Below are 23,278 nucleotides of genomic sequence, written 5' to 3'. Positions count from 1 at the left end.
AAAAGAAAGATCAGTGCCCTGACCTCTTGAAGATCAGAGTGCACCCAACTTTTGTGGCATTGCTATTTAGGAAGTTTGGGTGGCTACATTCCAGGGGATCTTGGAATTCCTGCCCCCGTAACACAAAGTGTCTCCCTTTGTAGCTAAAGGACACATTTCATAAGAGTAAGGAACCCTGTGATTTTTTTCCCAGCTACAAAGGAGAGGGGAGGGACCAAGAGGCAAACAGCAGGAGGGGGATAGGGATTTTGATGGCAAAAAATAGCAAGCATTCCATAAAAGGAAAATGGCAGATGGAAGGAGAAAGAGGAAATATTTATGTGACTGACAGCTGCAGCTTCCAACCAAAAAATTACATGCAACTCGGGTTCTCCTTTTTACTTCCAATCACAGTGCTTTGGGGCCGGGTACAGAAGAGCAGACTGCTTGTTACTCATCTCAGCTCCCCAACCGCTGAATCTACCTTCCTGAAATTTTCAAGTTACTTAGCTAGTGTCACCCCTTTGTGGTATGTAATTTTTATGCAACTTGCTGGAAATATAAATGACTCCCTTTGCACAAAAACTCTGTGAGCTGCTAGGCCAATATTACAGAGAAGACTGGCCAGATACTACCCAGAAAAGGATACTATACCTGAAAACATCATTCCACTGTGTCAGAAAGCTGAAAAGCTATCGCTCTTTTCAGTTTCCAATTTCAATCAACAGGGAGACATACAAAGCTTCAGTTATTTTAAAGCAAGGCTTCACTCCAAATCAGAGATGAGGCAGGTCGTGCCTAAAATTGCTTCAGTCAAAACTGACCCACTTTCAGAAATGGGATCCAAACTGAGTTGTACATTCAGTGTACATCTTATATTCATTCAGTGTACAGTAAATAGAAGAATAAGCTCTTAAAAGGAGGCACCTGCTATTCTTTCTCCATCTTATTTTGCAGCTTCACATATTGACTGAGAGATGTGAACTGCAAAGATGGAAAGGGTGCTAAATTCGTAACTGAGTAAACTCAAGAACCCAAAGCACTCACTGAGACAGCTATTTTTCCTAGGATGTCCTCGGGAATCGTCAAACCTTTGTCAATGACTTGCTTGTAGAACTTGTCCAGTGATGTGTCCATAAGTTCCATGCAAATCCACACATCTCCCTAGGAAAAAGCAAGGGAAAGGAAATGGCTACCAACTTTGATGAACACTGTCCTGCCTCCACCAAACTATATGCACACTGTGTTCTATAGCTTGCTGGTCCTATAACTTTTCATGTCTCTTCCAACACACACTGAAGCCTGGCCTGGCCTGGCCTTTAACCCGAATATGTACCAAACTCTCAGGACGATACAGAATCCAGGGAGCCAGGGGCAAGGTTTTCGTCACTATAGCTTCCCATTCGCATTCTAAAATTCAAAACTAGGTGACAAGTTACCTCTGCCATTCAAGAACAATGCAATCCAGGGGTGAGCAACACATGCCCAAGTATATCCCTCCCCAGCCATTTTTGGTAGTCCTCAAATTTAAGGGCAGCATGGCAGCAAAAAAGGAGGCTTTGTTGCCAAAATTTTCTATTAAAACATAGCATCTGTGGAGGCCTGTCAACTGAGATGTGTGCCAATTTTGTTTAAGTCACATGTCCAAGTTGGCTCCCTTTTAGCTATGGAAACACCCAGGTCTGAAAAGGCAACACATTTGCTAAGCAAGGTCTTTGCCAGAAGAGCTACTTGTGGATTCCTTCCATAATCCCAACTTGTGCTTATACATACTGATTTAAACAGAAATCCAGAATATCGGCATTAAACCTTCTTCCTGCATAGTCTTCAAGATTTTAGAGTCCACTTTTCAAGGTCTAGAAAGTTTCTCAGGGTGCTAAAGCTACCACACTTAAATTGCCCAATGACGATCTCAGAGATACACTTGAGAGTACAGCCCATGTTCAGTCAGGGTGACCCCAAGGTTACACATGCACGAGGAAGGACCAGAGCTCAGGGACAGAGCACCTCCTTTGGCTCCCCTGCCTGGCCACTTTCCTAGGCTTGTGAAAGTCACTAGGCAAGAGTGCGGCCCAAATATGGTGAAGGAGGCATGCTGGGATTCATAAAGCCATACCTCTCTAAACAGCGCACCATAGAAAGTGACCGTGAAGTGACAGTCTACTGTCCTCATGGAAATGTCTAGGTCCATCAGTAGCCTCTTCTGCTCCTGGCTGTTCACTGTGGCGCGAATTCGCTGGAAGACAGACCCAGTTTTAATTTGCATCCCTCTCATTCCCACGTGCATCGTTTCATCCAAGAGATCATTGATCACAAAAACTACAAGAGTGAGGTCATTCAGCTTGCTTTAACCAAACAAGTTTGCAAATGAATATTTTTCTAAGGCGTTTTCACCTCTTTACTGCTCTTCTTAACCAACAAGGAAAAGCGAACTCCCGTGGCCTGACAGTTAAAAGCAGGAATCCTCCAAACTAGGTAAATCTCAAGAGCTAAAACTGATCGCAGCCACATTGGTTCGAGCCAGCAGAGATACTGACTTGGGAAGGCCAAACTCCCAAGTTTTAGTCCCTTCTGACAAAACATATTGCTTTTGTGGCCCTTGGACAATCAGGGTGCAGTGCAATGCACACTTACCTGTGGGTAAGTCCCACTGAAATCAGTGAGAGTTACGTCGGTGCAGACATACATAGGCTTAGGTTGCAAGTGTCTCATAACAGGCACCCATAACTAGAGGCCACATTTGAAGCAGTGTGGTTTTTTAAAGCCTCCTTCTTTGTGCCTTTGTGAAACGGGGATAATAATGCTTACCTACCTCACAGGCGTAATTTATGTCTGGGAAGCACTGTGAGATCCTCGGATGTGAGGTGCTATAGAAGGGCAAAGGATGATTGTTATTACAGAAGTGCTTTTTTCTCTCTTCCTCTCTCTCTCTTTCTTTCTTTCTCTCTCTCTTTTCTCTGTTCTTCCATCATTACCAAAGCTATGATGGCAGAACGTTTAGTGGAGGGTGGCTACTGAAAGAGGCCCAGGATTAGTAATGCACACTTAAGCTGACCCAGCCCAGTGGCTCCTTGCATGTCCAGCATCTCTGATGCATTCAGCAAGGTCCTTCTCTTTAACATCCATGTCTGGAACAGGGTCCACATGTCCGTACCCTACAATATGCTTAGAGATGCCCACCCCCACAATGCTAAAGTGGTCAGGAAACTCCTGGCTATGGGAGAAGTCAGTGTGTACCACTCTGGATCAGAATGAATAGCCCTGCGCAGACATAATGCTTAAATGTGGTTAAGCATCATATCATAACCTTTTAACCCTGTCTGAAGATTGGCTGCAAATCAGGATGTAAAATCATGGGATGAAGTGGGTTTTCCCAGAAATTGTTTGCACCAACCATGGTTAACTGTTACATCTCTACTGAGCAAAGCATGATTACAGCAGTTGCCATGCTCACCAGCCTCTGTCTACTAGGTGAGAGGCACGTCTTGCTGGTGCCTCCTACACCTACAGGAAGAACTTTACAAGGTCACGTATGATGTTATTGTACTGCTGGGATCGTAACAACAGTTGAGGCAGCTTGCCCCAAACTAGTGCCAAACCTGATATTCCAGGTTTCAGCTTCCACCAACCTCAGCCAGAATGGCCGATGAAGAGGCGTGCTGAGAGCTGAAGTCCAAGACATCTGAAGGACACGAGGTAGGGCAAGACTGGGTGAACAGAACGAACTTCGATCACTCTTCCCAAGATTAAGTGAAGTGTATGGGCATGGAGTTGTTTTTCAAAGACACTGGAATTTGTTCTAACCTGCTAGGATGTAAAGAGCTTGACACCATGGGCCACACATTAAAAAGGTAGATAAGAATTCTCTGCTTGCTCTTTGGATTAACCATGGACTAACAGTGTTCACTACCTTCATCAGAGAGCTTTTGTAACTGTGTATTAAACAGTAATACCACTACGTGCCCGAGTCCCCAAAGCCCGAGTTGCTTTTCTCACAGCTTTTAGAAAGGAAATGAGCAAGTCAATTCTCACTTTTTATATTTTTGTCAGTAAATCAACTTCAGCAGGACAATGCCAATATAAGCAGGAAGCAAACTCCTTCCCAAGAATTTTAACACTCTGGAAATGTGAAAATGTTCTTGAATAAACTATTTTTTTCTTTCTGGTTTCACAACTTCAAAATTAAAACAATGTAATTTTCTACAAGCTTTATTTAATGTGAACTCCAAAGATAATTTCATGCCATCTACTAACAGAACTTTTTTTTTAAAAAATGCATCATTTATTGGTCTCTAAAGGATTGTATAAGATGCATGTTTGTCAACATCTGACATAAAAAATCATCATCATCACAGACCAAAATGAAATTGCCTAATTATATGAACTGTGTGATTTACTTACCTAAGAGGAAAATAAAGCTGACTTTGCTATTTTACAACATTCCCAGTGAAATTCAGGTAGCTACTTATTTTTTAAACCATCTCTTTTGTCCATAATATAGGAACAAAGGTTATGTTGACTAATAATAAAGCTCTGAAGACCATAACATCATACCTAACCAGACTATTAGTGAATATGCAAAAACAGATTGGGGTTTATACCTAAAGGAAGATAATAAATATTAAGCAATAGAAGACAAAGGCCCAGTATGGATGATCATATCTCAGCTTAACCACCCAGTATATGAACAAACCCTTTGCTGTTGCAAACAACCCTTTCTCTTCACTTCACAGCAAATGTGAATCTGAAACCATGATGTGAGGCTAGCTTAATATCCTGGCTTGTCCAAAGCTGGTGAGCAAGCATCTTTTGCTGGTTCAAAGCACATTCAAGCATGCCAAGAAGGGAGATGGAAATGGCTGCAAGTGTGGGCATAATGCTTGTTCACACCCCAGTATACTTGGTATAGGTAATATGATCACCAAATTTGGCCAAGAATATTTGAATATACAAACAATGTATTCATGTGCACATCTTCATATCTCTTCTCTTACATGCCTAATGACATCCCAGTTAGGACTGGATGCAAATAGCCCATTTACAATATAATGAGTGTGCCATATACAGGCTTTCCTCAACAGCAAAGTAGACTCCGATATTCTAAAAGCACAACCATGAAAAGATATAAAAAATTACGAGAACCAAGTTAAGGATATGAGGGTCCCTGAAGGCAGGGCAAATGTTCATCTAGTTCTACATCCCATTCCTGACACTAGTCTAGCAAGTACTTCCAAGAAGCCCACAAAAGCAATCATGGCCATGCAACAGCAGGTGAGGAGGCCCATGCCCACACAATCCAATACTTTAACCCACTCTTGTATGGAAATCAAATCCAAATGGAAGAAAGAATACAATGAAAAGTTTATTTACTATGGAACTATAACATGTGGAAAGCAAGGCCAGTGTGCATGCTTGCAAATTGGTCCAGGTAGATGTCAGCTAGAATACAGAGGAGCTGAGCTCTGTATTATGGATGTTCTGTCTGATTAAGCATATTCTCCAGTTCCTTGAATGGAACATTGATAAATGACTCATTCAGGGCCTTCAAGCATTAATGAATGTTGGGAGTTCAAGCTTGTTCCATGTGGCTTTCCAGTTTGGTTCAATATATGAATGTATTGCAGTGCTGCAAAAAAAATATCAATAGCTCCTGGGGCAGGGAGACATCATGAATTTGTAAGGTTAAAAATAAAAAATGGGAATAACCACAGAGCTTCACTCTACCTTCACTGCCATTATTTGCCCACTGGGCATATGCCGCATCATCTCTACCACCCCGTATGCACCACGTCCTAGTTCTGATATTGGCTCCAGGTCATCAGCCTTGACTTCAAAATTCTATGAAGAAATAAAGATGAGAAAGTTATCAGAAGCCAAAATGCAGCTTATTCACTCTCATGCAGCCAAACAAGGAATTCTCAAATCAACTGCCAACCTCTAAATTTTCTCCCTTTGTGTGGATAAGGGGACCTACCCCTCTGAGGATGCAAGCCTATGTACATACGGACAGCAGGAACCCCTACAATTCCCAGCATCCTTGGCTGGAAAATGGGACTGCCCACTAGGTATTCAGCACGGTCAATTTCGCAATGGCAACCTTAATGGCTCCTCTCAAACTGGCGTAAGTGAGGATTTCCTAAAGGAGGTCATTGCTTAGAAAGTATACACACGCCACAAAATGTTTTAATTGTTTAACTTTCTATCACTAGAATGCTTTTTACAATAAGAATCTGTTTATTTGTTCAAAGGTTTCTAAGAGCTTTCCCTCTGGCTGAATTCACATTGTTTTTCCTACATGAGTATTTATGCGCAAACCTTCCACAACTTATGTGTATGCAAACTCAAGACTAATTTAGACATCAGCTTGCTTGCTTTATTTATTTTTGCGCATGCTAAAACAAAAGTGTGGCCATACTGTTTTTCTCAGCCATGTGTGTCACTGCTTGGCTGCAGGGTCAACCCAAAGCACCGTGCTGCCTGAGACAGGAAAGTACGTTAGCACCTCCCCACCCCACTACCTCATGGTCAAGGACCCTGGTATCCAGGTCCAGCCACATTATGTTGGGTCATAAGGAAGAAGAGTCTACAAATGCTTCCCTCCCTTCCTGGCAATAAAAATGCAACTATAATAAATTAAAGAACCATCTACTGCCTTTCCAACCCTGCTGGGCTAGACAAAAGAAGTGCAACTGAGATGTGGCACAGAAGATGTGATTCCCTCCCTCCGTGCAAGGATGGCCTCTACTCTTTCTCCCCCTCTACCCACTGCAGTGCAGAAGTCTGGCTTGGCCACTGAGGCCACACTCCTGGCTTGGCTCCAGTTCCGTCTCTCGCTTCCTGGCTTTTGAGCACTATTAACTTTCCCTTATGGGTTTTCACAGGGACCTTGAGCACAGCCTTTTCCTTTTGTGGCTTTTAACTGCTAAGAAGAGCAGTAGACCAAACTTCATCCCTGTCCTCTAAAGGAAACTCCATAATGCAGACAGAGGGGATTGTGAAGGCAATCAAAATGTGAAGGCAGACCACAATGTGTTGCCTCCCCAAGCAGTGCCTTTGGGAACATTTCTCTCCCGCTCTGCTCTGCTCTGCTCTTCCGTGGGACTGAAAGGAAGCTGCTTTTCTTGGAACAAAGGCATGCTACATCAGACACTTCTTTGATTCAGTACTGGGTCATTGTGCTCCAGATGGCTCTCTTACCCCTCCCATCCCAAAATGCTAGAGGAAAAATAAAAATTCTGACAGGCAGACTCATAAAATGCTAATGAATTTGCAACTTTGCCAATAAATTAGAGCACTGCAGCTTGGGTGCAAAAGTGGATGAGAAATGCTCAAGCAGGTTTATTGTCCAGCTGTACTGTTATTTAACTTAATCTTGCTGTAATATTTCTTCTAATCGAGGAGAAATTGGAAAGCAAATCAAGGTCTACTTGCAATAGACTTATAAAGATCTCCAACTCCCTATGGTTCACCAACAGTGACAGACAAAAGCCTTTCCCCCCTCCTACGTTACAATGCTGAAATCAGAATTGGGGGGGGGGAGGGGGGCAAGAGCAGATTTATTTATGAAAGGATGAGTGAGAGCACTGAGCTCCAATTCAAGTGCCAAGCATCTGTTCAAAGGCACTTTGCTCTGCAAATTCTGTGTCTTCCTTATTGAACCAGCATGTTGCAACTGGCAACTTTGGGGTTTTGGTGCAAAACACGATAGATCCTGTAAGCCTGAAGTCTGCCCACCCATGCTCTCACAGATTTCCTGTGGTTCGGGTAAGAACGAATAGTTCTTGTAATAAGGTATTGTATTTCTACCCTACCTATATTCCTCTTGCAAGGAACCAAAGGCAGCTTGCATAATCCTCTCCTCCTGTTCATCCTCACAACAATCCTGTGGGGTAGGTTAGGCTGAGAGGCAGTGACTGGCCCAGACTTGAACCCAAGTCTCCTGAGTCCCAGTCTAACACTATGCTGTGCTGCTCAGCAACCAATGCTGGAAGGGAGTAAGCAGAGCCACAAGGATGGGGGGAAGAAGCAGATCATCCAGTCCAATCACCTGCACCAAGGGAAGAAAATACATAGCTAAGGGTCAAAGCAGACTTGAAGGGTTTTTTTCCCCTCCGTTAACATGAATAGGAACTTCCCTTGAAATAAAAGTAGCAACTTCAAGGGAAAGTTTTTGCTGGAGCTGTGGCAAGGACAGAAAGCACTGGACTGCTTCCCCTACTCCCCGAACAGAAAGCTGATCAGCCTTCTCCAGGTCTAATGCGCACATAAACAGAAGCACTCAAGTGAACAGCTTTCATATCATTAATATCATGTCTAGCTGGCCCCTAAAATTGTTCCTACAACCTGAAAAGTAGGAAAACAGGAACTGATAAGGCACATCCCTGGATGCAAGAATTAGCTCAATAACCTGATCCCACTGGCTGAAATCAACAAGCCACATGGGAAAGACAAAAACATGTTAGCACTGCTAACTGTGCTTGGAGGCACATTCTTTCCAAGTCCTTTGACCAGAAAGCAAGTCCCCTCTTTCGCCCTCTGGAAGAATTCTTGTCCTGGTGACTTAGCACACCCTCATCTCCTTCCTCCTCCAGCACTCCATCTGCACAGGCAGCACCACACATCATGATTGCTGGAGAAAGCACTGCCGCCTAAGGCACATGTGTCCAGGGTGTCACTAATAAATGCACATATGTGTATTTCTGAACAACCAGTTCATGCGAATGGGAAACGTGGTCTGGGCCATGTCTCCAAGAAGTGTTTTGGAACTGTACACTCCTGACTCAGCAGATGCTTGTATCAGCATGCACTTCTGCCACATCTTGCAGTGTGCAACAAGAATATTTCCTGTATCGAGTATAAAGTGGAGTTCGGTTTCAATTGTGGAAATCTTCAGTACTCCCAGAGGTGCCAGCATTTTCTCCCTCCTACTGATGCTTTCTACTTGCCACAAAGTGGCTAACATCCAGCAACAGAGGGTTCGTTTCACTACATCTGCTTCACCAGCTGAGTGCTTGCTTGCCATGCCAATATTCACATGGCGGTAATTTGCCGCAGTTCCCCATGTATCTTTATATCCAAAGGAAATGTACTATACAGATTAGAAACACAAAGATCTATTGACACACTCATGGAATTCCCCTAATGTATGTAGGCCTGCTGGCACATTCTGTTGGCTGCATCCATCTGCTATGCAAGCAGAGCTTGCTTCATTCTTGGACGGATGAAAATTAAGGCCTTGAGAGGCTGCTAGCTTTCTTGGCTACAAGCAGAAGCAGAAATGCCTTGTACAGATAGTTGCTAATGCCAGCCAGAGCTTAGCAATAAGCATATTGTGACTGAGCAACTGTTGCTATTAATATCAGTAAGCAGGTGCCCCTGTGGGGATGGTTACATATAAAGCTGGAGCAGGGGTAAGGGTGCTGCCAATGTCTTCCAGGGAAATGCAAGCAGACCTATCAATCTTGGTTATTCCATGGTGGGGTAATACGAGTCATTGCAGAATGAGGCAATCTACAGCAGGGATGGGCAGCATTCAGCCTGGCAGAATCTGTTCGGTTTTTTTTTTTTTAACTAGAACCCAGTGATCTACTAGCTAAAGTCTGGTACAAAAGGCATATAGAATTAGACAATTCTGAGTCACAGGAACTGAACAGAACTCACACTCTAAAACTGTCTGACAATTTAGGCTATACCTGTTCCAGTTATACAAGGGAATACCTACAACCAGAATACATGCTTTGTTTTCCAACAGTTATTTAAGCAAACCTTCCCTCGTTGGCTAGCCATGGTTTTACTGGTATAATTTGATTTTAAATGTTTGGTTCTGTCTTTGACATTAAACATGATTTGGGAGTAATTTGCATAGGATCTTCCAAACTTTTGTGAATGCTGAGCAGTAATTGTGAACTTACACAATATTCTTATCCAGAAACATGCACCTTCAAACTTGAAAAGCGTTAGTCAGGCATGCCTTCGTCTTGAACCATAGACTAAGGCATGCCTGAACCCACATTTGCATGAATAAGGAAATGAAGCTCTGTCCTAGAGGCAGAATGACCAGAATGCAATTCAGTCAGCCCAGCTGCATGAATTGTGCAGTCAAGATGGCAAAAGCTGCTTGCTATCATTGTGTGACTACACATTTACAGGTGGGTCATGGCACTGACTATGGGCACATGCATCATTCAAGGTGGCTCCTGAGGATGGACTGCAGGTACCTGCCAAGAGGAAAGCCAGATAGCCCTTCAGCTGCTTCTCAGTCACTGCAGACTGTTTACTGATACCCAAAGGTAAAGCAGAAATACTCCCTCTTGAAACAACAAGCAAACTTGGAAATGCACCCTGCATTCACACTTCTGAAGTAGAGCTAAGGCAACATCAACATAAGAACCCCAAGCTCTTTAATTTTTTAAATGGATGAAAGTTTTAATAGAGAAAAGCAGAGGAAAAGAAGTTAAATGGCTTCTCGGCCAACAAATGGGATTACCAGGTAACTTCCAATTCCCTGTTTTAATTCACTGCCTTCCCAATTGTATCACTGAAGTTCTTTAGATGATGAATTTTATTTTGTCCATACCTTGTCACCAATATTGATGCAGGCTTTGGAGTCCAAATCTCTAGGTGGCCTGTGAAATAGAAAAAGTTGGAAGAAAAAAAACCAAGGGAAGAATCTGAGAATTTACAAGCACAACGTATTGGTTGGCACACTAATAAACTAAAGCCGCCCAAGGAACTGTGTAGTATATGCTAAAACCCACCCCACTTTTCCTTTTCCCCAGAGTTCTTTTCTTTCTTTAGGGGAACCTTCAGTTATACAGTCATTTTGTTGCAGTGTGTTCCATTTCACACTGAGGAACACCAAATTTCTCCCACCAAAATAATGACCTAAAATCATTACTTGTAGCTCTGAAACTGGTAAGCTTATTGAACACTGCATTTGCAACTGGCATTCATTCATTTTTATTAAACAACTTACATAATGAAGTCCTCCCTCACACCACCACCCGTGGCAAAATAAAGCACTGGGTTTATTTCCCAGTACACTATAATAGCTTCCACTACACTGAAGCTATGCACAGTATATACTAAGCTTAATTTGGCAAAATAAATTTAGAAAGCATTCTCTCAATTTAGGGCGAACATCTCCTAAATGGTGTAAATTCCTTGTCCTGAACCTAGTATCCTTCTCCTACTTTTCTATGGCCAGTGTGCAAAGGACCACATGTGAAACTCAGCATGCACCCTTGTAGGCATAAGCTTTTGTGAACGTTGTCCACTCCTTCAGATGCATGAAGTGCTAACCTCAAGTTGGCAGATTTATATGCCTCAGGTGGGCAATCTGTAGATATACTTCAAGCATCCAATGAAGTGGACAGTGCCCACAAAAACTTGAGCCAGAATAAAACAGTTCCTCTTTAACTTTCCACAAGACCCTTTGTTGATAAAGGGGGGCAAGAAGATTCAGTGGGAAACTGGACATTCCCAGCTTTCTCACCCCTAAGCAGATGGCGCCAGACTAAGACCTTTTTATTTAAACAATATTTTAACGACTTTTAATATTATCTATAAGTTTTAATTTGCAGCCAGGATGAATCAGGGTTTTTAATTGGTATTATATGTATTATGTATTATGTTTATTTTATGTAAGCCGTCCGGAGGCTTTAAGCGATGGGACGGCATACAAAAAATCTAAATAAATAAATAATAGTTAACCTTGCATTCTGCACATGCAGACTTTATCTAATCTGATCTACTGTATTACACAAGCAAACCACCCTGCCTCCATTGTAACTAGCCACACAATATATCTTATCCAAAGGACAACGGGTGGCCTATGTGTATGTAAATATGTGAATCACTGCACTAGGCTGACAAATCTTTAAACCTCAGAATATTTAACTTGACGTACAGTGTGCCATGCTGATACCATGCTGATACCATGCAACAGTTAAGTGGTTCTGTGATTCATTTCCCTATGAGTAAAATAAAACTAGGATTTGCTAAGGAACCTAAAGAGAAAACAAGGCTACAAATGATTACATGATGTAACAAGAAAGGAATTAATCCAGGTAACCCAAAGTAAGATCCTACAGCTTTTCCATAAATAAGAAATACCCTTCTATTTATAGGCAGCTTGCAAAAGACGTTATTTATCTGGTATTAATCCATGACAGAAATAGCTACAAGCCAAGTGAGCAATGCCAGGCTTTGCCATAAATCCCTTCTTTACAGTGGAACATAAAGGGTTGGTCATGCGTCTTTAAAAAAAACTGTCTAAACAAATACATAAACCAAGGTACAGACTAGTATAGAAATGCAAGGGGGTGCTAAGTTGAATTGCTCAAATAAATCCAGTCCCATGTATCTGGTGTGTCAGCTAACTTGCAAAGCCTGCTGTATCTCATAGAAGTGTAAGAAGAGCCATGCAGCAGCAGACCAAGGTTTGTCTAGTCCAGCATGCTGTTCACACTGGCCAGTCAGTGCAAAAAGACCCTCCTGCCCTAGTTCCCCAGCACCTGCTAAACAGAACCATTATGCCTCTCATGGTGGTGAGAGCATATCGCAAGTATGCCTCATAGGCACTAACAGCCTTCTGCTCTGTGAATTTATCCAATCCCCTTTAAAAGTCATTTAAATCACTACAACTTGTTGAAATCGCTTCTTAACATTGCACACACAAGTGGGCTGCTGACTTTTATCAGTGTGGCATTCTTTTGAATAAAGTGTTTAATAACATGGTTAAACATTTTTCTTTTGACAGAATGTATTGGTGTTGCCAATTTTAATCCTAAGCATGTCTTTTCCTTCCTGCATGTTTTAAACAGTTAAGTTAGCTTACATTTCTTTCAATTTCCCATAGGCATTATGGTAAAAAGAGACCAGCTACTGAAAACTGGAGCTGTATGTCTATTTCCCACCATAAGCAGACAATGATGAAGAGCAGGAATGGGAAAATGTACACGGCTGTCTCATCCATACAACAACCCTTTGAGGTAGGTTGGGCTGAGAATCTGTGACTGGGTCAAAGTCACCCAGCTGGCTCCATGGCAAAGCAGAAGGAACTCACAGCAAGGTGAGTTCTACTAAATACTAGGATGGAAGAGAGTTACTAGACATGTGATTTACTAATTTAAGTCATTTATTAGCTGTTTTTCAAGCAATATATGGCATCATCCATATATCTCTCAGAGGGGAATTACATAAGACAGGGTCTAAGGATATTTTAAAATTTTGTTTTAATTTGCAAATAACTCAAAATACTCCATTCACAATTACAAATGCAAATGGGAACATAGGTTCTCCAAAAATTTCTGAAAATTCCAAGATATGCATTTATGTTCACAAAATGTAGATTTTTAAAAATATGTACTTTTAAAGGTCTAAATTTTTTGAAAAATAAATAACTTAAAAACATACCAGAAAGTACACAACTTTCTAAAATTGGTGCCATTTTTACCATTATACCATTTGAATGAACTGCAAAACAGACGGCCAACAAGAATGGGACTAAGGCAAACAGAGCCTTGAAGAGCAGTTGAAAGAACTTGGGCAAACATGAGCATCCCTGGGTTTCCCATATCTAGTAAGACAACTAATGGAAAAGTCATAAGACTGGAGCCTGCCAACCTTGCCGGTCTTTATGGAGAGCCGATGCACTAGAGCTCTGAAGACAATCATGGTCTGCTTATGGTGGCAGCCACACATTTTGCTGTAGAAATCCAGTGTAGGTATAGTGGTTAAGAGCATAGAACTGGGACTCAGGCAACCTGGGTTGCAGTCCCTGCTCTGCCATGGAGCCAACTGGGTGACTTTGAGAGAGTCACAGATTCTCAGCCCAACCTACCTCTCAGGGTTGTTCTTATGTGGATGAGACTGAGAGTAGGAAGAGGAGAATGATGTAAGCTGCTCCGAGTTCAGTGTAAAAAAACTGGAATATAAATCTAATAAACAGATAAATAGTGATGCCTTTGGACCTCAAAAAGTTACCTGTATCAATATAATCTATCAATTAAATTATTTGAAAAGCAGGTAATTAATTCATTGAAGGCTCTAACTTAAGTCTTCACCAGTCCAAGAAGCTAAGCTCTGAACTTCTCACTTGAGTCTGAGAATTCTACAGAATTTGCACTGCATCTTCCTCTTTGAAGTCAAAATCCTTCCATACTCAAGCAATGTCTTCTCAATCCAATATACTCCTCTATTATTATTCACAGATTTAGTATTATTATTCCAGCATCCAGGCACAAGGCTCCGTAATACCACAGACACAACTATCTCTATCAGTTGATGATGTAGGCAATGCCCTTTGAAAGATCAAAGAGGAAAGGAGTAAAAAGAAGAAAAATTGCTTTCCACAAGAAAATTAAAAGCTAAAAGAAATTTCATTTTTTGCAAGCCTTCCTATTGACTGCATCTGCAACATCAGGTTTGTGGTGGAGATCAAACTTCTTTTCACTGGGCTGGATGCTCTGTTGTCTGACATGGAAAGAAGGAGAGGGGGGACTGCAAATGCTTAATCTTGAGGGCAGAATTCACAGAGCACTTTTTGAAGGAAGCAAAGCACGTGAAAGAGAAAATAAGTCTAGCGCTAGACAGGATGAATTCTGGAGAGAGGCCAACTTGACACAAGCACTCTATAGCTTGGTACCATGAAGAAAGCCGAAAGCCTGTGGCACCACCCAATGAATTGTCAGCAGACTCTCAAGCAACAGGGAAGTCAGCAGATTTTGAGGATCTGAGAATCTATTTCTCTGCGCCTGCAATCTAAACATGCTTTCTGAAAGCAATAGACTGCCTTCCAAGAATAATGCTGAGTGCAGTTTCCAAGACAAGAACAGATTCAAAAATTATTTAATGTGACATAGCACAAACTCAAAAAGACGGGAGAAGGTGGCAAAAGGAATATGAGCTTTGTTCATTATGACTGCTGTAGTCAAAACAACAAGCTGTTACATGCCATTCCCCCAATATACTGCCTTGGCATAAATGGCAAGATCCGGTTGTGATGAATTGTCTGATAACCTGTTAACAAGCCAGCAACCTGAGAATCACTGCTTCAATGCAGCAGCTTATAGTCACGATCCAAAGAAATGTCTTAGGTGCACCCGAGGGTTAACAAACACCAAAGCAAGAGGTTCTTATAAAAAGACATGAAAATGGTTGCCTTCAAATGCATCCAGGCATGACATTAGAAAAAGCAGGTCAAAAGCATCTTAGCACATGCAGCGCTGGTTCTGTGGCTCCCCAGATGTATTAGACTACAGCTTCCATGAATCCTAGCCAGTATGACCAGTGATCTGATTATGGGGGCTGTGGTCCAGAACATCTAGATGGTCCAACTAAGTTGTTTATTCCTGGATTAGTCATCGTTAGTGATTATACCACTATCATTACTCTTTCTTCTAAATTAAACAAATCAATCTAAACCAGACTCCTTATCCTATTAACATCATAATCGCCAGATTTCTTCTGCTTAGTGTATGCATTTGTAAAATGACTCTGTTTTGTCCCCTTAAACTCTTTATAAGTACCAGAAGTAGTAAAAAGAGGTTAAAAGGTACTTTTGTAATCGCAGAATAAGACCTTAGTTTAGATTCACTATTTTAGAGGACCTGGACAATTGCTCACTGTTCTATCCTTCAACACCAGGGAAAACAGAAATAATCCATGGTTTCACCATCCCAGCCCACTTTGAACGTCAACTGAATGAGTAGTTGTACTACGGAAAGTCAACTCTATGAACAAATCTTTCCTTTGTACAGTCGCTTCAATCCTGGCAACCACAAATCCACTCATAAGTTTGCCAAGGACGTGAGCACCAAGCTTTCTGATGAGCAAGATGCCGGCACCAATCAGATTCCTAATGCAGAAATCTTATTTTCTGCTCTCCTTCTTGGAAGTGAAGCTCCTTTAGAGCGGGAAAGAATTCCTTTGCTTCCCCATACCCTGCACAAACAGATGACCCCACCTCCCACTTTCTGAAGGCTTCTGTGCATGTGTCTGAAGACTCAAGTGAGGGGAGGGCACTGGTGGACCACAAAAAATGGCTGCCTAATAAGCCAAACCCTCTCCCACATTAACCCCACCGAAGTGTAATTGCAAGATACACATACGTAGAGCTTGTCTGCGGCTGTTCAAACGCTTCTTTAGGAATTTTCAGCCCTGGATTTTTCTTCCTGCCTGCAAAATAAAGTAACAGAAAGATGTTTAGAAAGGTTTTTCATTAAATGTTTGTCACATCTTGCAACAGAGGGCATGTTTGTAGAGTCTGATTTAATTTGACATAAACACCAGTCAGGTCTCCCCTGGAATATTCACAGTGCAGAATTATATTTTGAAGTTTATATTCAAAATATAAAGTTCCTTTGTTCAGATTCAGTTTGGATCTCATGTTCTAATAGATGCAAGAAACAGTTTAGGCACACATCTGCACATTCTCAATATTGCACTCAGTGTGGAAGAGTGATCTGATTTCCTGACATGGTCATTTTTCCCTGAAAATATGATTGTCGCTTTCCATGATATGAAGGAGAGCTGAAATTATACAGGTGATCTATGTGGAAAACCTGGAAATTATACTGGATGCTTGAGCAGGTCTTACAGTCAAAAGAGTTTTTGTATAGGGCCTGTCATTTGTAATAGCTCAGACTCTTCTGTCCTATTCCTCCCATACCCTTTTTGACCTCAGAATATTTTGAACTCACAACTGAAGCAACATATTAAGTGCTTTTTTAAATTGCATGAATTGAAGAATTTATCCCCAGGACAAAATTAAAGTTTTGTTAGTACAGAAATTAGGTTGTTTGGATAGAGGGTGTGAACTTCTACAGGTAGACACAAAGGTCGCGATGCAATGTGATTGTTTATACAGGGATAGGATAAACCCTTTTATAAATCCATTTAACCTAAAATGTGTTAAAATAGGCTTCTGAATCAGCCTCCACTATTTTAGCTTGCAGATAGATAAGGCACAAGCCAAAAGAGTAAATAAGCCAGGCCAGGCAAACAGAACATTATTTTAGCATCAAACAACCACTAAACTCTGGCTGCAGGCATCCATAGACTGAAAAACCTTAGGGGAGCTGATAGAACTGTCAACACAGTAATTATATATTTTAAAAAACCATAGGAACTGACAGACTAAAAAGAAAAGGGGGAAATCTTGGTCACAGTTGGGGCTATCACCCATGGGATCAAACTCCTCAAAGCCAGGAAACTGGAGGCTGATGTGCCCCAAGTTCAGTGATGACGTCGTGGCCTGTTACAAAATATGCCTGCTTTCAACTTATTCTCCATGCACCATCTTTTCCCTCCCTAACATGGAATACCTATGACGCTGACCTCAAATGGGGAAGTTTGTTTGTTTGTTTAAATCATTGAATAGATTTCTTCAATAGATTTCTTACATTTCAAGACCAGATGCTCCCCAAGGTAGCTGACAATATAAATCAGTAAAATTAGAAAGCACCTTTATTTATTTATTTAAACCATTTCTATGCTTTATTTATTTATTTAAAACATTTCAAAATGGCAGCTAAATTAAAATGTTATTTCAAATAATGGTGTATAAAGTTAATGTAAATATGAAAGAAGAGCCAATCCAGGAAAACTTTAGCCAGAGATAACTAATATAATTCTTAAAGCCCTTTTAAAAGCAGCTGCCAATGGAGCAAGCTATTCAACTCTCAGGACAGAATTCTGAAAGGCGCAAGCCGCCACTACAAGTGACCAGCAGACTTTGTTGGAGACCAAATCACAGCACCTGCCAAGGATCCAATGCAAGTGCTAGGCCTCAGTCCTTCAAGAGGTTTGCCTATATCCTCAGAAAAATATCCAAAGAATATGACTGGATGGTGTTCTCACTGCATCTGTCTCTGTAGCAGTTAAATGACAATTTTCATGTTATTGCTCTTGTAACATTGGCAATCACATGAATCTATTTCCCCTCCCCAACTCAACAAAAAGAGCATTTTACAAGTCTACTTAGATTATATATGCGTTTCACAAGATACATCCCTGGACCACCATCAGGTACTTTTGTGAACAAAATCAAAAAGCATGACTTTTTTCCTGCAGCATCTTTATTATTCTTATAAATATGGAGGGAGGGTTGTTGTTGTTTTTAAAGTGACTTAAAAATGATGGGAGATACCCCATCTTCTTAGGTCTCTATTGCAACATTAGTTAATTACTTTCCTTGTTAAAAATACCTCTCTCATAATTCAGTCTGTTGCTTCCAGCAATTACAATATGTCTGGGTTGGGAAAAGCAAAGGTGCCACTCTATAAACACATACCTTAATTTGCCCAACTAGCACAATTACATGTTGCCAGGGAGCACAAGCTTAAAGCATGTACAGAAAGAAGAAATGAAAGAAAGTCCTTTTAAAAACAAAAGCTAGCCAACTGTAACAATGGGAGTTTTAGAAACAGCACAGGACAACATGTTCCTAACAGGGCCGCAATAAGGCGATACTAGGAAGAAAACATCATGTCTTTGATCTCATTCTGTAAGTTCAGATCTTAGTTTCCAGGGTTACAGACAAAAGATTTGAACATACATCCCAAAACTCCTGAAAGAAAACATGCAAGGAAGCAAAAATGAGCCACTGTACCCTGCCACCCTACCCCAGTTCAAGTCAAAGCAAACCCAGCACTTTTCTGTTCTGAAGCAGAACCCTGACTGCCCACTTGTCTCACCCACCCCAGCAGGGCCAACACTTAAACAGTTCTGTGGCAACCTATCAACACTTTTCATTATCATGGAAGAGCCCAGGGCAAACCAGTTCACCTTGCTGCGGAAAGGCTTGCCATGAATTCAGCTCAGTTTTTTACCTGTGCAGATGCTCCACTGCATACAAAGAGTTTCCACACCTGCCAAGGAAGTCCTTTTCATGACAGATTATTCTTTTCTGTGCCTGATTCTTTTTTCTTTGCTGAAGCTGCTGGCTCCATTAAAACAAACAAACAAGGAAGCTTTTGCCCGTACGGAAACACAATGCACATGTGCTCTTAAGTAAGCAGGGCCCTGGATCAGTATTTGAACTCTCATTTCTAGGTTTGAGTCTAGATGCAATTAATATTTGCTATTTATAGCCATCTTTGTTCGCAGACTTGCAATCAAAGCCCATCCTTCCCCAGCCTAATGCACTCCAGGTGTGTTGGGACTGCAATTCCCATGCTGGCCGGAATGAATGGGAATTACAGTCTAACATATCTGGGCAGAACCAGTTTGGGGAAGACTGATCTAAGAATAAAAACTAACAGACATTCTAGACCGGCTGTGTGATTGTTTTCTAGAGAGATTTATAATAGCAAGTCAGCAAGCATTTTTCTGTTGGGTATAGGATACCAAGCCATGTATGCATGCCACATATAAGTATAGTCTTGTCAGGCTACAGAGTGGCATTTAATTTGAGAATAAATAAATTTGAAATAAATAAGTGTGTTTGTAAACAGTAGGTGGTCCATTCCCCCTCTGCCATTATGCTTTGAAAGTTCGTGGAGGAGATGCAGCCCAGAGATACAGGCCATGCTTTGCATGCAGAAGTTCCCAGATTCAATTCCCTTCGTGTTTCTGGGTAGGGACGGAAAACTCCTGCCAGAACACTGCCAGTCAGTGTCAATTATATCCAGCTAAAGGGACCAAAGTTCAAACTCAGTACAAGGCAACTTCATATGTGCCCTTTAAGGCCACTGAGAGCTGAGCAAACAGTTGCTTTAAAAGTGAAAAGAGGCAACACTGTTTTGGAGGGGACATATCAAGTAAGCATTTGGTCATATTTTGATCTGCAACGCTGACAGGTCGCCAAACTAAAAAAAACAAAACCCCTTCTCCAGCAATGTGTCTTTAACACCTGCATACGTGCCTCCAAGGAAACTCAAGGACCTCCACTTAACACCTGTTGCGTATTGGCTGGCTCCATGCCTTTTTTACTGTGGCAGCAGGAACAGCAAGAGGTCTTCCCTCCCCAGCCCCACACACAATCACACACACTTGTGGGCGCTCACACATTCTTCAGCTTGTCCTGCTTAATAAATTCAGCAAGAGGCTACTGTGCGATGAATCCCAGGCCAGTCATGACTGACAAGGCAGCTGGAGACATGCAGCATCACACCCACAGTGGAGAGACAGGCAGTCCTGTGGCCTATTCAAGCTGATCTTAATTCAATGACGCTCCAGTATCTCTTACTGACCACTACAGGACTAGTCAATAAGGCTAGATTTAAATCAGGATTTTCTACATAATTTGCAGGCATGCCTGCCTTACATGTAGGTAACTTCATTAAAATATTCCCAAACTGGATCTCTTTTACAGCCTGCTACCATTAAAGGTTTTCTCTTCCAAGGGGAGAAGTATAATATGATAAACCTCAGGCTACACACAAAAAAGATCCAAAGACTTATGCAGTATTCTGCTCAAAAGGGTTCACTTTCTTCTTTACTGCTTGCCCTGCCCACCTCACACTTGGCTTCTTGTGCAGATCTATTCCACTCCCAACAGTCTTGTATTCATTGCATTTTTTAAAAATGTAGTGCTTAAGAGGTAAGGGGTTGATTTTGTCTACACAGATATGAAAAGCAACAATGGATTAAGATCTTTTTTCTCAACTCTGTATGCTTATTTTATAATATTTTGCTGTGCAGAAGAGGCATGTGATTTCTGCAGACACAAATTTACAGCTTTGAGAACTGTAAAACCAAGCATCTGTGACAGTATCTTCTAAACAGAAAAACTGCCCAATAATCTTACAGAAACTTCTGGAAGAGCATGACATTGCAAATAGAATTCATTTACCAGAAATGTAAACATTGCATGACAAGAGACTCATGCGACATAATCAAAAATTAATCTTTATTTTATGATAAATAACCTTTGGACTATAATGTATCTTAAACATAAAATTATCTTTAGATTTTTCCTGAAAAAGAATTTTATTAAAACTAATTCAATTTAAACCAAAAAAAAAAAAACCCAATTTAATTTTTTTAAATCTATCCTGGACCACTAAAACAGGTTGGAAAGGTTTTGACCTTTCAGAGAAATGGAAGATCCATGAAAGCAATGCTGAGGAATGTTTGAGCTCTTTTTTATTTTATTTTTTTTTACAAACATAAGATCGCCATTCTTTACCCCCACTTATATCAGCTGCCCTCTCTATCTAAGATACTAAGCATATGTGCATTACAGTGAACACGTGCATTTCTGCCATGAATATTAATGAACATATGGTTATTACATTACATTTAACCTTTCTTTCTCTTGCAAGGAACCCAAGGAGGCTTAAAAGGTTCTCATCCTCTCCATTTTATCCTCACAACCATCCTGATGAGATTGGTTAGGCTGAGGGTCCACGACAGGTCCAAAGTCACCCAGTAAGCTTCATGGCTGAATTGGGACTGGAACCTAGATCTCCTGAGTCCCAGTCCTGCACTCTTAACCACATCACCATACCAGCTCTCATACGAAGCACCCCAAATTAAAACGTTCAAAATTCAGAAGCATGGCTCATATTAGCAGAGCTATTTTTTTAAAATGTTTGGTTGTGAGCCTAAGTGCTGGACAACTATTTTCAACATCCTTGACCACTGACTGGCTGTGGGCCAGGAACATAAGAAAATCCATGCTGGATCAGACCAAAGCTCTATCTAGTTCAGCACTCTGATCACCTGGTGGCAAGCCCGCAGGATTCCTCAAGCAAGATGGATGCAAGATCACCTCTGGCTCAAGTTCCTCAATAACTGGTGGTATGTAGGAGCTGGAATTCAAAGCACCTGAAGGTAATCAAGTTAGGAAAGGCTACCATGAATATGCAAACAGGGTTCACACTGGCCCTGCACCCATCCTGCCCAAAACAACTCGACTCTGCACCCCCTGGTTCAACCATCAGGCTAGTGCTAGGTGCTCCCCTTCACTCCAACCAGGTACCAAAGTACTTGAATCCAGGGGCTGGCAGCCTCACACACTAAAGCAATTAGGAAGCCCAAGTCACTGGAAGATCTTTGTTTATTTTGATGTAGTTATTGTTCAATAGATGAACTGGGGATTAACATTTAAAAAGTCAGGGCAGAACAAAATGTACAGTCCAGATTAGCAAACTTAAATTTGGAGTCAGACTTGAAGGAGAGAAGCTGGCTGTAACAGATATATTTAAACCAGCAGTAGGCAACATAATGCCTGTGGGCATCAGTGATTCTCTCTTGGTGCCCACCAAGGTGCCCTGCCCCCACCTTTAAAAAAGATAACATTTCCCTCCTCAAAGCTGTATATTACTCTGAAATAGGTTTCTGTTGGTGCTGAAAACTGCAGGTTCAAACAAGTTTAGTGTGTTGCAGCTCTGACACTACCTCAACCTGGTACCCAGTCTTTTCAACAGGTTGTTTTTTGCAACACTGTCTATGGAAGTCATTTTGCACAGGTATTCCAGGATTATCTCTAAATTCCAAATGTGTCCACAGCCCCAAAAGACTGCTTACCCCTGATTAAAGCAATGGCTTTCCCTTCACTCAAATGTCCAAATTTCAACAGTTGTCAGCTTAGAAAAAATAGTGGGGTCGCACCAAAAACAATCTGGCTGCCTTGAAAGTCTTTTGTGGGATTCGAAGACTTCATAATCTGATCTAGACAGTCAAATTTTGGTTTTGTGGTGCAGACTAAAAGGTTCTGTTGATTGAAACAAAAATATTATTAACCAAATGCTCCAACCTATTTTCACAGAGAAATGGGCTGGAAAACAAGTGGGGCAGTTCCTAAACTGCAGGAGGCCCTACAGGCAGGGGAGCTGCCTTCAAAATGAGACCATCATTACAGATCATTTTCCAGGGCTGTTACTTTAATGACACTGGCACAAGCACAACAGGTATTAACTTGGCTGTGCTAGAATCATTAACTAAAAGACCTGGAAAATATAATCTGTAAGAATAATTTTATTTACTTAGGCATCTAAGGGAAAAAAACAAGAGTTTATTTGGCAAGTGCTGTATTTGTGAATCCTTAGTAACACTGACATTTTCTTCCAGTAGCCAAGAATCTTATAACCACCCTTCTTAGAATGTCAATTTATGTAAATAAGAGCAATACAGAAAACTTAGAGTCCCCAAACTTTAGGAACCTGGGTAAATTTTCTCCTCCCTTGGATCCCCAGGTTGTGCCCACATATTTATGCACACACGGAAAGTCTCTTGAATTCAAATTATTTTTCTATTAGCTCATTTCAAAACTACAATTAAAATAAAGTTTACACTGCTGTTCATAGACTGCAAAGTAAAAATTACAGGTCAAGAGTTTATCGGCACCATC

General features: G+C 41.3%; 1 protein-coding gene across 1 annotated transcript in view; it reads right to left on the bottom strand.

The window, feature by feature from the left end:
* Window positions 1–23,278, bottom strand: part of LOC123020202 (dual specificity mitogen-activated protein kinase kinase 6) — a gene marked incomplete at its 3' end in the record, with an annotated part of 66,421 nt that overhangs the window by 4,411 nt on the left and 38,732 nt on the right. The window contains exons 2-6 of the mRNA XM_044423634.1: window positions 16,092–16,158; window positions 10,556–10,604; window positions 5,704–5,817; window positions 2,096–2,215; window positions 1,027–1,143 (exon numbers count right to left, since the gene is read on the bottom strand). Coding sequence (XP_044279569.1) covers window positions 1,027–1,143; window positions 2,096–2,215; window positions 5,704–5,817; window positions 10,556–10,604; window positions 16,092–16,158 — 467 coding nt within the window. The remainder of the gene's footprint in view (window positions 1–1,026; window positions 1,144–2,095; window positions 2,216–5,703; window positions 5,818–10,555; window positions 10,605–16,091; window positions 16,159–23,278) is intronic.

The sequence above is a fragment of the Varanus komodoensis genome, unplaced genomic scaffold (genome assembly GCF_004798865.1).
Source record: "Varanus komodoensis strain SLA01 unplaced genomic scaffold, ASM479886v1 scaffold143, whole genome shotgun sequence".
In the NCBI taxonomy this organism is placed as follows: Eukaryota; Metazoa; Chordata; class Lepidosauria; order Squamata; family Varanidae; genus Varanus; species Varanus komodoensis.
Note: the sequence above shows the minus strand (reverse complement) of the source record. Positions and strands in the feature narration are given on the sequence as shown.